Raw genomic sequence first — 13,365 nt, 5'->3', positions numbered from 1 at the left:
TGCAGTGGTTAAGAATCTGCCTGCCAGTGCAGGGGACATGGGTTCGAGCCCTGGTCTGGGAAGATCCCACATACCACGGAGCAACTAAGCCTGTGCACCACAACTACTGAGCCTGTGCTCTAGAGCCCGCAAGCCACAACTACTGAAGCCCGCACGCCTAGAGCCTGTGCTCCGCAACAAGAAGCCCGCGCACCGCCATGAAGAGTAGCCCCCGCTCGCTGCAACTAGAGAAAGCCCACGCGCAGCAACGAAGACCCAACGCAGCCGAAAACAAACAAATTAATTAATTAATTTTAAAAAAAGACTGTGGACTTTTCAAAAGCTAATATAACACTGCTCAACTCTTTCTAGAAATGTTAAACCAGTTTACACTTCTATATAGTCTTTCTACATTTTTACCAGTTATTGATTTTTAAACATTTTTTTCAATTTGAGAGATGAAAAATATGTCTTAGTATGCACTTATTTGATCATTACTGAGAAATATTTTTTCCACATGTTTATTGGCCATTTGCATTTTTTTTTACCATAAATTGTTCAATTTTCTACTGTGGTATTAAATATTTTTAATTGATTTGTAAGAATTCTATACATAGTATACATTTTGAACTTTCAAATTTCAATAAAGTCATCAGCGATTGAGGCTTTTTCTCATTAGAGAAATAACTTCTAACTGATTCGAGAAAGGTCTGTTCAGGAAGACGTACTTTATTTTTGGAAAGAGAATTTCTTTACCTGATATCTTTGCTCTCCAAAGTTATGTATGTGCCATCATACAGATCTAGGTCCCCTAAGGGTACCTTGGCTTTGATGCAGTCTGGATCCTCTTTATTATGTCTCTGTTCCAGTCCTGTATCCCTGTCCTCATTCTCTTCTATATGAATTTTTTGAGCAACTAATTGCTTCTGTTGAGAAGAAAATAAGAACACAAATGGATTTTTCTAATACTTCAACCTAGATACCATGTAAGAGAAAGGAGAATTTAATATGTTGAACAAGTCAGAGAATTCAAAATACGCCCTGGGTTACCTTAGTTGACATAAATAAGCTTCTCAAAACAGGTGTCCATATACAGAAAGTAACAGAACATGACATTTATAATACTGGCACATGAATGCCTTATGATATGATCTCTGACTATCTATAAAGCTACATCTATCAACTTAACTGGCACAGAATAGCTCAGCAATTAGAAGTACCTTGAATTGTCCAAACACGTCATATTTCAGTCCTTCAAGACGTCTAGCGCTTTGATAGTCCTACCTGAAGTGACTAGTGTTCCAGGAGAATTCCTGCCACTGACTTTTTTTTTCCAAACATACAGAGGAATTACGTAACAGCCATGTTTCCACCACCCTATCTACCTTAACATTTGGCCATACTCCAGATTTTTCTAAAAGAAAAAAAAAATAGTTGAAGCCCCTCTTAACTGCCTTTGAGATCCCTCTTTCCCTTCCAAAAGTTACCACTATCCTGGGAATACCCTCGTGGTCCAGTGGTTAGGACTCGGCGCTTTCACTGCCATGTCCTGGGTTCAATCTCTGGTTGGGGAACTAAGATATCACAAGCTGCGCGGTGCGGCCAAGAGAATAAATAAATAAATAAATAATTAAAAGAACAAAAGATACCACTATCCTGAATGTTTTATGCATCATTTTCATGTATATTTTCATAAAATATTACTATATTGCCCTTATTCTCTTAAAATATTACTTTATATATATATCTATAGCTATATCGCCAAAATCAACATGTGGCGTCACTTTGCAAATTTTTAAATTTTATATAAATACTATCATACTGTACGTATCATTCGACAACTTTCTTTTTTTTAACTTAATATTATGTTTTTGAGATTTATCTACATTGGTCGGTATAGCTCTAAATTCTTCATTCTAATGGATGTATAAAAATGTATTTATTTTCCTGTAAACCATTAGGTTGCTTCTTTTTAAATATTTCTTGCTATTAAATGTGCTACGGTATTCTTATAAAACTGTCATTGTGTAAGAGTTCCAGTAGGGGGAAAAAGAGTTCCAGTAGGGGGAAAAAGAGTTCCAGTAGGGGGCTGTATGGGATACATTTTCAGTTTATTTACTCACCATCAATCTGCTCTTCAAACTGGTTATAAAAACAAGAATTCTACCTACAGATTAGGATAATATCCATCTCCCCATAAACTTACCAACATTTGGTTTTGTCCTACTTCTTTTTTAAATTTTTTTTATACAGCAGGTTCTTATTAGTCATCAATTTTATACACATCAGTGTATACATGTCAATCCCAATCGCCCAATTCAGCACACCACCATCACCACCACCCTGCGGTTTTCCCCCCTTGCTGTCCATATGTTTGTTCTCTACATCTGTGTCTCAACTTCTGCCCTGCAAACCAGTTCATCTGTACCATTTTTCCAGGTTCCACATACATGCGTTAACATACGATATTTGTTTTTCTCTTTCTGACTTACTTCACTCTGTATGACAGTCTATAAATCGATCGACGTCTCAACAAATGACTCAATTTCATTCCTTTTTATGGCTGAGTAATATTCCACTGTATAAATGTACCACAACTTCTTTATCCATTCGTCTGTCCATGGGCATTTAGGTTGCTTCCATGACCTGGCTATTGTAAATAGTGCTGCAAGGAACACTGGGGTGCAGGTGTCTTTTTGAATTATGGTTTTCTCTGGGTATATGCCCAGTAGTGGGATTGCTGGATCATATGGTAATTTTATTTTTAGTTTTTTAAAGAACCTCCATACTGTTCTCCATAGTGGCTGTATCAATTTACATTCCCACCAACAGTGCAAGAGGGTTCCCTTTTCTCCACACCCTCTCCAGCATTTGTTCTTTGTAGATTTTCTGATGATGCCCATTCTAACTGGTGTGAGGTGATACCTCCTTGTAGTTTCGATTTGCATTTCTCTAATAATTAGTGATGTTGAGCAGCTTTTCATGTGCTTCTTGGCCATCTGTATGTCTTCTTTGGAGAAATGTCTATTTAGGTCTTCTGCGCATTTTTGGACTGGGTTTTTTTTTTAATATTGAGCTGCATGAGCTGTTTATATATTTTGGAGATTAATCCTTTGTCCGTTGACTCGTTTGCAAATATTTTCTCCCATTCTGAGGGTTGTCTTTTCATCTTGTTTATGGTTTCCTTTCCTGTGCAAAGGCTTTGAAGTTTCATTAGGTCCCATTTGTTTATTTTTGTTTTTATTTCCAGTACTCTAGGAGGTGGATCAAAAAAGATCTTGCTGTGATTTATGTCAAAGGGTTTTCTTCCTATGTTTTCCTCTAAGAGTTTTATAGTGTCTGGTCTTACACTTAGGTCTCCAATCCATTTTGAGTTTATTTTTGTGTATGGTGTTAGGGAGTGTTCTAATTTCATTCTTTTACATATAGCTGTCCAGTTTTCCCAAAACCACTTATTGAAGAGACTGTCTTTTCTCCACTGTATGCCTTTGCCTCCTTTGTCATAGATTAGTTGACCATAGGTGCGTGGGTTTATCTCTGGGCTTTCTATCTTGTTCCATTGATCTATGCTTCTGTTTTTGTGCCAGTACCAAATTGTCTTGATTACTGTAGCTCTGTAGTATAGTCTGAAGTCAGGGAGTCTGATTCCTCCAGCTCCATTTTTTTCCCTCAAGACTGCTTTGGCTATTCGGGGTCTTTTGTGTCTCCATACAAATTGTAAGATTATTTGTTCTAGTTCTGTAAAAAATGCCATTGGTAATTTGATAGGGATTGCATTAAATCTGTAGATTGCTTTGGGTAGTATAGTCATTTTCAGAATACTGATTCTTCCAATCCAAGAACATGGTATATCTCTCCATCTGTTGGTATCATCTTTAATTTCTTTCATCAGTGTCTTATAGTTTTCTGCATACAGGTCTTTTGTCTCCCTAGGTAGGTTTATTCCTAGGTATTTTATTCTTTTTGTTGCAATGGTAAATGGGAGTGTTTCCTTAATTTCTCTTTCAGGTTTTTCATCATTACTGTATAGGAATGCAAGAGATTTCTGTGCATTAATTTTGTATCCTGCAACTTTACCAAATTCATTGATTAGCTCTAGTAGTTTTCTGGTGGCATCTTTAGGATTCTTTATGTATAGTATCATGTCATCTGCAAACAGTGACAGTTTTACTTCTTCTTTTCCAATTTGTATTCCTTTTATTTCTTTTTCTTCTCTGACTGCCATGGCTAGGACTCCTAACTATGTTGAATAGTTGTGAGAGTGGACATCCTTGTCTTGTTCCTGATCTTAGAGGAAATGCTTTCACTTTTTCACCATTAAGAATAATGTTTGCTGTGGGTTTGTTATATATAGCCTTCATTATGTTGAGGTAGGTTCCCTCTATGCCCACTTTCTGGAGAGTTTTTATCATAAATGGGTGATGAAATTTGTCAAAAGCTTTTTCTGCATCTATTGAGATGATCATATGGTTTTTGTTCTTCAATTTGTTAATATGGTGTATCACATTGATTTGCATATATTGAAGAATCCTTGCATCCTTGGGATAAATCCCACATCATCATGGTGTATGATCTTTTAATGTGTTGTTGGATTCTGTTTGCTAGTATTTTGTTGAGGATTTTTGCATCTATATTCATCAGTGATATTGGTCTGTAATTTTCTTTTTTTGTAGTATCTTTGTCTGGTTTTGGTATCAGGGTGATGGTGGCCTCACAGAATGAGTTTGGGAGTGTTCCTTCCTCTGCAATTTTTTGGAAGAGTTTGAGAAGGACTGGTGTCAGCTCTTCTCTAAATGTTTGATAGAATTCACCTGTGAAGCCATCTGGTCCTGGACTTTTGTTTGTTGGAAGATTTTTAATCACAGTTTCAATTTCATTACTTGTGATTGGTCTGTTCATATTTTCCATTTCTTCCTGGTTCAGTCTTGGAAGGTTATACCTTTCTAAGACTTTGTCCATTTCTTCCAGGTTGTCCATTTTATTGGCATAGAGTTACTTTAGTAGTCTCCTGGGATGCTTTGTATTTCTGTGGTGTCTGTTGTAACTTCTCCTTTTTCATTTCTAATTTTATTGATTTGAGTCCTCTCCCCGTTTTTCTTGAAGAGTCTGGCTAATGGTTTATCAATTTTGTTTATCTTCTCAAAGAACCAGCTTTTAGTTTCATTGATCTTTGCTATTTTTTTTTTGTTTGTATTTCCTTTATTTCTGCTCTGATCTTTACGATTTCTTTCCTTCTGCTAACTTTTGGTTTTGTTTGTTCTTCTTTCTCTAGTTCCTTTAGGTGTAAGGTTAGATTGTTTACTTGAGATTTTTCTTGTTTCTTGAGGTAGGCTTGTATAGCTATAAACTTCCATCTTAGAACTGCTTTTGCTGCATCCCATAGGTTTTGGATCGTCGTGTTTTCATTGTCATTTGTCTTTAGGTATTTTTTGATTTCCTCTTTGATTTCTTCAGTGATCTCTTGGTTATTTAGTAACGTATTGCTTAGCCGCCATGTGTTTGTGTTTTTTACGTTTTTTTCCCTGTAATTCATTTCTAATCTCATAGCGGTGTGGTCAGAAAAGATGCTTGATATGATTTCAATTTTCTTAAATTTACTGAGGCTTGATTTGTGACCCAAGATGTGATCTATCCTGGAGAATGTTCCATGCATACTTGAGAAGAAAGTGTAATCTGCTGTTTTTGGATGGAATGTCCTATAAATATCAATTAAATCTATCTGTTCTGTTGTGTCATTTAAAGCTTGTTTCCTTATTTATTTTCATTTTGGATGATCTGTCCATTGGTGTAAGTGAGGTGTTAAAGTCCCCCACTATTATTGTGTTACTGTCGATTTCCTCTTTTATAGCTGTTAGCAGTTGCCTTATGTATTGAGGTGCTCCTATGTTGGGTGCATATATATTTATAATTGTTATATCTTCTTCTTGGATTGATCCCTTGATCATTATGTGTCCTTCCTTGTCTCTTGTAACATTCTTTATTTTAAAGTCTATTTTATCTGATATGAGTATTGCTACTCCAGCTTTCTTTTGATTTCCATTTGCATGGAATATCTTTTTCCATCCCCTCACTTTCAGTCTGTATGTGTCCCTAGGTCTGAAGTGGGTCTCTTGTAGACAGCATATATATGGGTCTGGTTTTTGTATCCATTCAGCGAGCCTGTGTCTTTTGGTTGGAGCATTTAATCCATTCACATTTAAGGTAATTATCGATATTATGTTCCTTTGACCATTTTCTTAATTGTTTCGGGTTTGTTTTTGTAGGTCCTTTTCTTCTCTTGTGTTTCCCACTTAGAGAAGTTCCTTTAGCATTTGCTGTAGAGCTGGTTTGGTGGTGCTGAATTCTCTTAACTTTTGCTTGTCTGTAAAGCTTTTGATTTCTCCATCAAATCTGAATGAGATCCTTGCTGGGTAGAGTAATCTTGGTTGTAGTTTCTTCCCTTTCATCACTTTAACTATATCGTGGCACTCCCTTTTGGCTTTTAGACTTTCTGCTGAGAAATCAGCTGTTAACCTTATGGGAGTTCCCTTGTATGTTATTTGTTGTTTTTCCCTTGCTGCTTTCAATAATTTTTCTTTGTCTTTAACTTTTGCCAATTTGATTACTATGTGTCTCAGCGTGTTTCTCCTTGGGTTTATCCTGTATGGGACTCGCTGCGCTTTCTGAACTTGGGTGGCTATTTCCTTTCCCATGTTAGGGAAGTTTTCCACTGTAATCTCTTCAAATATTTTCTCTGGTCCTTTCTCTCTCTCTTCTCCTTCTGGGACCCCTATAATGCTAATGTTGTTGCGTTTAATGTTGTCCCAGAGGTCTCTTAGGCTGTCTTCATTTCTTTTCATTCTTTTTTCTTTATTCTGTTCCGCAGCAGTGAATTCCACCATTTTGTCTTCCACGTCACTTATCCGTTCTTCTGCCTCAGTTATTCTGCTATTGATTCCTTCTCATGTAGTTTTCATTTCAGTTATTGTATTTTTCATCTCTGTTTGTGTGTTCTTTAATTCTTTTACGTCTTTGTTAAACATTTCTTGCATCTTCTCGATTTTTGCCTCCATTGTTTTTCGAGGTCCTGGGTCATCTTCATTATCATTATTCTGAATTCTTTTTCTGGAAGGTTGCCTATCTCCACTTCATTTAGTTGTTTTTCTGGGGTTTTATCTTGTTCCTTTATCTGGTACATAGCCCTCTGCCTTTTCATCTTGTCTATCTTTCTGTCAATGTGGTTTTTGTTCCACAGGCTGCAGGACTGTAGTTCTTCTTGGTTCTGCTGTCTGCCCTCTGTGTCCTACTTTTTAATTTATCTCAATCTCATGGGTATGAAATGTTATCTTGTTATAATTATTGGGGTAGACTGTATTACTATTAACAAATTTGTGCCCCTCCTTACAAGAGAATTCTACATCACCATTCTGCTGGACTCAGATGTGACCGATATGACTTCCTTTGGCCAATGTAACATGAGAAGCGTCACCTGAGCCTTCTAGAGGGAAGCATTTTTAGAGCCAGTGTATGCTTCACCATGTTCTTTCTTTTCCCTCAGGTACTGAGAATGGCAATATCCAGGCTGTTGTAGGTATATTTCTCATATGTACTATACGGCTAAACTAAATAAGAAATCCAATCTGATTGTCCAAGTTTTAATCAGTTTGTTTAATCTGTTTATATTTATTGTGATTGCTGATCTTATGGATTTATTTCAACCATATTATTTTGGGTTTTCTGTTTATCTTACTTTTTCTTTGCTGCTTTTTTCTCATTTCCTGCCTGATACACTTTCTACATTCCCTCCCCTCCTCCTGTATCTTCTCTTTGTTTGTAGTTTTGAAAACTATAGATTGCATTTCTATTATTTTGGTTACTGTCCTTACTGTTTTTTTGGTTAAGTTTTTCATCAGTAAATATTTCAGTATGATTCTGAAAGATTCTCTTCTTAAAAAAATAATACCACAACACCATTATCACACGCAAAAAATAGTAATTCCTTAATATTAAATATCCAGTCTGTGTTCATTCCCAACTGTTTCTTCCCTCGTTATTTTAAAATACAATTTGTTTGAGTCAAAATTCAGTAAGGTCCACACACACTGCAATTGGTTAATTTGTCTCTTAAGTCTCTTTTAATCTTCCAGTTAACCCTCTATTTCCTTTTTTTTAATCCCTGTAATTTATTTGAGAAAAAAATTGGGTCACTTATCCTGTAGAGTTTATTACTCTACAAGATTTTACTGACTGCATCCCACAGGTTTAACATGTTCCTCTGTCCTCTGTATTTCCTGAATACTGACACCAGGATCCAGGGGTTCTTAACTTTTTCATGTCATGGACTTCTTTGGCAGTCTGATGAAGCCTAAAGACCCTTTCTTAGAATAATCTTTTAAATACACAGAATATATAAAATGACAAAAGAAACCAATTATAGTGAAAAGCAAATTATACTGTGGTTTGATTAGATTTATATTTCTTTTGGCAAGACTTCTGAAAGGCAGCAATATTCTTAAATTTTTAATATGTATACCTATACATTTTCCAACAGGATTTTAATTTATTCAGTTATTTTTGCCTCCTGAACATAACAAAAGAGTTAACATGCTTTAAATAATCATTGAGCATGCCCCAACCCACCTACAGACTGATAATTTTATTTAGTTTTACCTTTTAAACACAGAAAATAAATAAATAAATTTAGCAACTTCTTCATCAATGTTTTTACTCACCATTACACATCCTATGCACTTCCACTGGATTCACTTTTCTTCTTGCAGAAGTACATCTTTAATTTTTTTTTTTTTTTTAAGTGAGGGTCTGTGGTTAGTAAACTGTCTGTGTATGTCAGAAAACTGCTTTGTCCTCACTCTTGAATGATGGTTTAAGAGAATATAAAATATTATAAAGAATACAAAATTCTAGACTTAACACTTTGATGGTATTCCTCCACTGTCTTCTGGTACCTAAGAAGTCATCCAGTTGTCACTACTTTGTAGATAAACTGTATTATCTAGTCTCATGGCTTTATGTCTATGTCAATGCATAACAAATTTATCTCTCTAGCTCAGACCTTTACCCAGGAGTCCACACTAGAAGAACCAACTCCTCACTCAGTGTCTCCACTTAGATGCCTAATAGGTATCTCAAACTTAATATACCAAAGCTAAACTCCTCCCCAGTCTACACCTCCTTCAGTCTTCTATATCTCAGCTAACACCAACTCCATCCAATGTCAATTGCTCAGGTCAAAAATCTTGGAATCATCCTTCACCCCCTCTCCCTATCTGTCTGTCTCTTCCCAACTACTCCATGATCATCTCCCGTGTCTAACAGTTTTGTAGTTGCTTCCAGGTTCTATCCAGATCCCAAGCCCAAAATCACATTACATAATTTTAGTTTAGAGTTTCTACTCCAAAGTAATATTCTACCCTGAAATGGTGTTCAGTAAATTGAAGATGAAATTACTGAACCACTGGATTGTTTGGTTTGTTTTTTGGTCATTAGGTTTTGTTTTTTCTTCCTGCTTTTTTTTTTTTTTTCCACCAGACTCTTTTCAAGCTCCATCCTAGTCTTCGAGCAGTAGTGAATTTGGTTATCTTCCTTTATCTTGCACGAAATATTGTCATCCCCTTTATTCCATAGAAATGAACCACCAGACACCAGAGCCTGTTCCTGGCCTTTGAGACCAGCAGGTTTACAGTTTCAGCTACATTCTCAACTTAGTGTTTTGTTCCATTTCTGGTCTATGGAGATATTTATGTTGTGTTTAGGCCTGACTATATTTTATTTTGATTTCTGTTTTGTTTTTTATCTGTCATTGCTATGTATATGAAGCAGAAGTAAAAACTAAGTACTAAGTATAGACTCATTACACTACCTTAACCAAAAATCGGTAGAGTCAATATTTTTCATTTGCATTTTCAATGACTTGGTAAATGGCATTTTCCCCCTACACATACTCTAATTTAAGTCTCCTTTCTTTATATTAAATAATACTGCCGCTTAGAGAGATAACAATAAACATATATAATGGTGTCTATGCATCTGAAAATAAAAACTACTTTCTGCACCACTGCATCTTTCTGAACACTGTGTTTAAGCTTCCAAGCATGAAGCCCAATAAATATATCTATTGTCTTTTTCCTAGTATTCATAAAAATCAACATTTCCAAATTTATAAGTGACAAAACTGGTAGGAACAAGGTGAGATACTATTTTAAAAATGGTGAGGTGTTCAAGTTTTATAAATATTCCTAAAGTGCTACTACCTATACACAGCTGGTTAGTATGTGCTATAAGCTCCTCCTTCTTAATTTACAGAAATTTTAAAAATATACAATTATAACTACTGCTGTTGATAGATGTACTAGTTTGAATTTATATAAGTGAAATTCAGAACTTTTACATTAACTAGAAAATGAATGGTTACCTGGTTTTACCTTTGGTTTAAGCCAAGAGATAAGGTATTTGCCTCTGGTTCTGCCATAACTTGTTTTGTGAAAATCAGGCAATTCACTGTCTTTAGGTCTAATTGTTTCCTTGCTTCTAAAATGAGGATGACCTTTATGATTCCTTCTAGCACTCAAAGACTCTGACTCTTATTATTCCCAATAATTTCCTAAATTTCATTTTGCAAATTGGGTTACTTTTTCTACAACTTAAAGTTTCCTTAAAATTTGGATTCAATTTACACTGTAACTTTTAAGAACAGGTTTTATGAGAGAAAAAAGAAACTTTTTTAAATAGTTAATACTCTTTGCTACTATGAAAAATCAGTTTATGAAAATCAATGATAGAAACAAAAAGGTCAGATTTTATTAGCACTAATAAATATCAAGTTTTCAAGGTGTGGGAAAAGAATTTGAAAAAGAACAGCTATACGTATATGTATAACTGAATCACTCTGCTGTACACCTGAAACTAACACAACATTGTTAATCAACTATACTCCAATATAAAATAAAAATGAAAAAAGAAGTTTTCAAGATGCAAAGTGATGAATGCTTTTCACCTCAATCATAAGAACACAAAATACCAAGACCCTAGTTTTTACTAGCTGGGAATTAACAAAATTATATTTTTATGAGGTATTCAAACCATTCTTCCTTTTGATATTTTACCCAAATTCTCCTTCCAAGAATATCCTGAGATAATTCCTTTTCATACTTGATGGAAAAATTTATACATGGAAACTTTGTTCAAGGATATAGTGAGTCAAGAACGAGGCATAAAAGAGAAAAACAAATATCATATATTAACACATACATGTGGAATCTAGAAAAATGGTACAGATGAACCGGTTTACAAGGAAGAAATAGAGACAGATGTAGAGAACAAACGTATGGACACCAAGGGGGGAAAGTGGGGCGGGTGGGGGGTTGGTGGTGGTGGGATGAATTGGGCAATTGGGATTGACATGTATACATTAATATGTATAAAATAGATAACTAATAAGAACCTGCTGTATTAAAAAAATAAATAAAAAGTAATCATAATAAAATAAAATAAAACAAAAACAAAAACGAGGCATAAAACCCAGGCTCTGGTAGTCTGTTTCTCTTACTATTGCTCAAATGGCATTCTGATTTTAAAAAAAAAAAAAAAGGACAATCTAAAAGTTGAATATTCCTGTAAAAGTCAGAAGATTTAAGAAATAACATGCTTTACTTGTTCTTTGAACACAACAGCTCCTGTGAAATGCAACAAGTATCAGCTGCATATCACATGTCCAGTTGCCTCACCTCCAATTCTTTGAGGTAGTTAACTGTTGTTTCTTGTCTCATTAATATGACTAAGTCATGGGGATGCTTCAAGTTCATAGGTGAATCCACCTGCAAGCAAGCAAACAATAGATAAATAAAGCTCAGATTTCATTAACGTTTGTTTGGATATGCCTTAAATTACTGTTCAATCACCATTATAATCAGTGTTAGGTGCTCAGTAAACTCAAGGGGTATTTCAAAAGCGATCACATGTAAATTTCGGCAAAGAGAATGAGAGGTTCAATAGCTGTCCCTCGAACTCCAACTTGAAAGAGCAAGCTTTCAAAGTGAATATTCTGACTTGACTAGTCATGTAAGAAATATTCAAGAAGAGAAGTATTTGGAAATGAATGATAAAGTAAATTCCTTAAAATATATTTTATACCTATACTAACAAAAATAGATTGCTTTGTCTTGATAGCACATTCCATATCTGAACAGGTCTGGCGGCAATAAAAGGAAAAATACGAAAAGCATCTATTTTTGCAGGCTATTTTCAGAAGCCGTAAATCAGAGACAATGTAAAATAACCTTGAGACTTACAGTTTACAATTCTTGTTTCTGAATCATAAACAAGCAACTATGTTGTTGAATATGTAGGAAAAATGAACCCTCATATGCTGGTAGCAGGCTTATAAACTTATTATTTGGAGGGTTCTTTGACAACATATATCAAAATTTTAAAAGTACATAACCTTTGACCTAGGAATATAAATTCTAGGAAACTATCCTATAGGCATTCTTTAAACAAGTGGGCAAAGGTATATACAAGGATGCTCACTATATTACCTTTAGCTGCAAAAAACAAACAAACAAAAGACCCAACAAACCTAAGTCCAGCAATGAGGGAACAGGGAAATCCACTGTCCCGTGGAATGGGATACAGAAAAATGAGATCTACTATCATGGAAAGATGTTCACAATGTATAATTAACTAAAACTAATGAAGAATAATAAGTATGCTATACTTTTTTTAAGAAATTACATTTTTATAGATATAGATGTATACATGTCTGTATATGCACAAAACTAAGTTGGTTTACAGTGATTTCTTTTGGGAAGTGGGATTAAGAAGAGAGGTACATTCGTATCTTTTACTTTATACACTTGTAAATTTTTTAATTGTCTATAATACACACATAATATGTTTATAATAAGGAAAAAACAACACATACACACACACGGGGTTTTTTGAATTTCAAGAAAATCTAAGACAGTGGCCTTGGAGTCTAAGAGATGAAATGAAGTTCCTGCTATCCCTTAAGTGTTAGATTGTCAAATTATAAACTAGCTCTTCAGGAAGTTCTACTATGAGAAGAAACTACTGGGCTGGCCAAAAAGTTCGTTCGGGTTTTTCCATAACATCTCTAAGAATCTTTCTATAATCTCTAAGAACTTGACATCAGCTCAATTAATTTTAGAACTAGCTTTTTAAGTGCAGAAGATAGCCTTGCTTAGACCTTGGTGAATGCAAGCCTATTTAAAAAAAAAAAAAATTTAAAAAGAGGGAATGGGAATTCCCTGATGGTCCAGTGGTTAGGACTTGGTGCTTTCACTTCCAGGGTGAGGGTTCAATCCCTGGTTGGGGAACTAAGATCTCACAAGCTGTGTGGCATGGCCAAGAGAATAAATAAATAAATAT

At 35.0% G+C, this 13,365-nt stretch overlaps 1 protein-coding gene across 2 annotated transcripts in view; it reads right to left on the bottom strand.

Annotated features, from left to right (window-relative positions):
- TTC17 (tetratricopeptide repeat domain 17) overlaps window positions 1-13,365 on the bottom strand; it is a 157,286-nt gene that overhangs the window by 119,168 nt on the left and 24,753 nt on the right. For both annotated transcript variants that reach the window (XM_061203268.1, XM_061203269.1), the window contains exons 2-3: window positions 11,703-11,792; window positions 736-905 (exon numbers count right to left, since the gene is read on the bottom strand). In XM_061203268.1, the coding sequence (XP_061059251.1) occupies window positions 736-905; window positions 11,703-11,792 (260 nt within the window). The remainder of the gene's footprint in view (window positions 1-735; window positions 906-11,702; window positions 11,793-13,365) is intronic.

The sequence above is a fragment of the Eubalaena glacialis genome, chromosome 10 (genome assembly GCF_028564815.1).
Source record: "Eubalaena glacialis isolate mEubGla1 chromosome 10, mEubGla1.1.hap2.+ XY, whole genome shotgun sequence".
Classification (NCBI taxonomy): domain Eukaryota; kingdom Metazoa; phylum Chordata; class Mammalia; order Artiodactyla; family Balaenidae; genus Eubalaena; species Eubalaena glacialis.
Note: the sequence above shows the minus strand (reverse complement) of the source record. Positions and strands in the feature narration are given on the sequence as shown.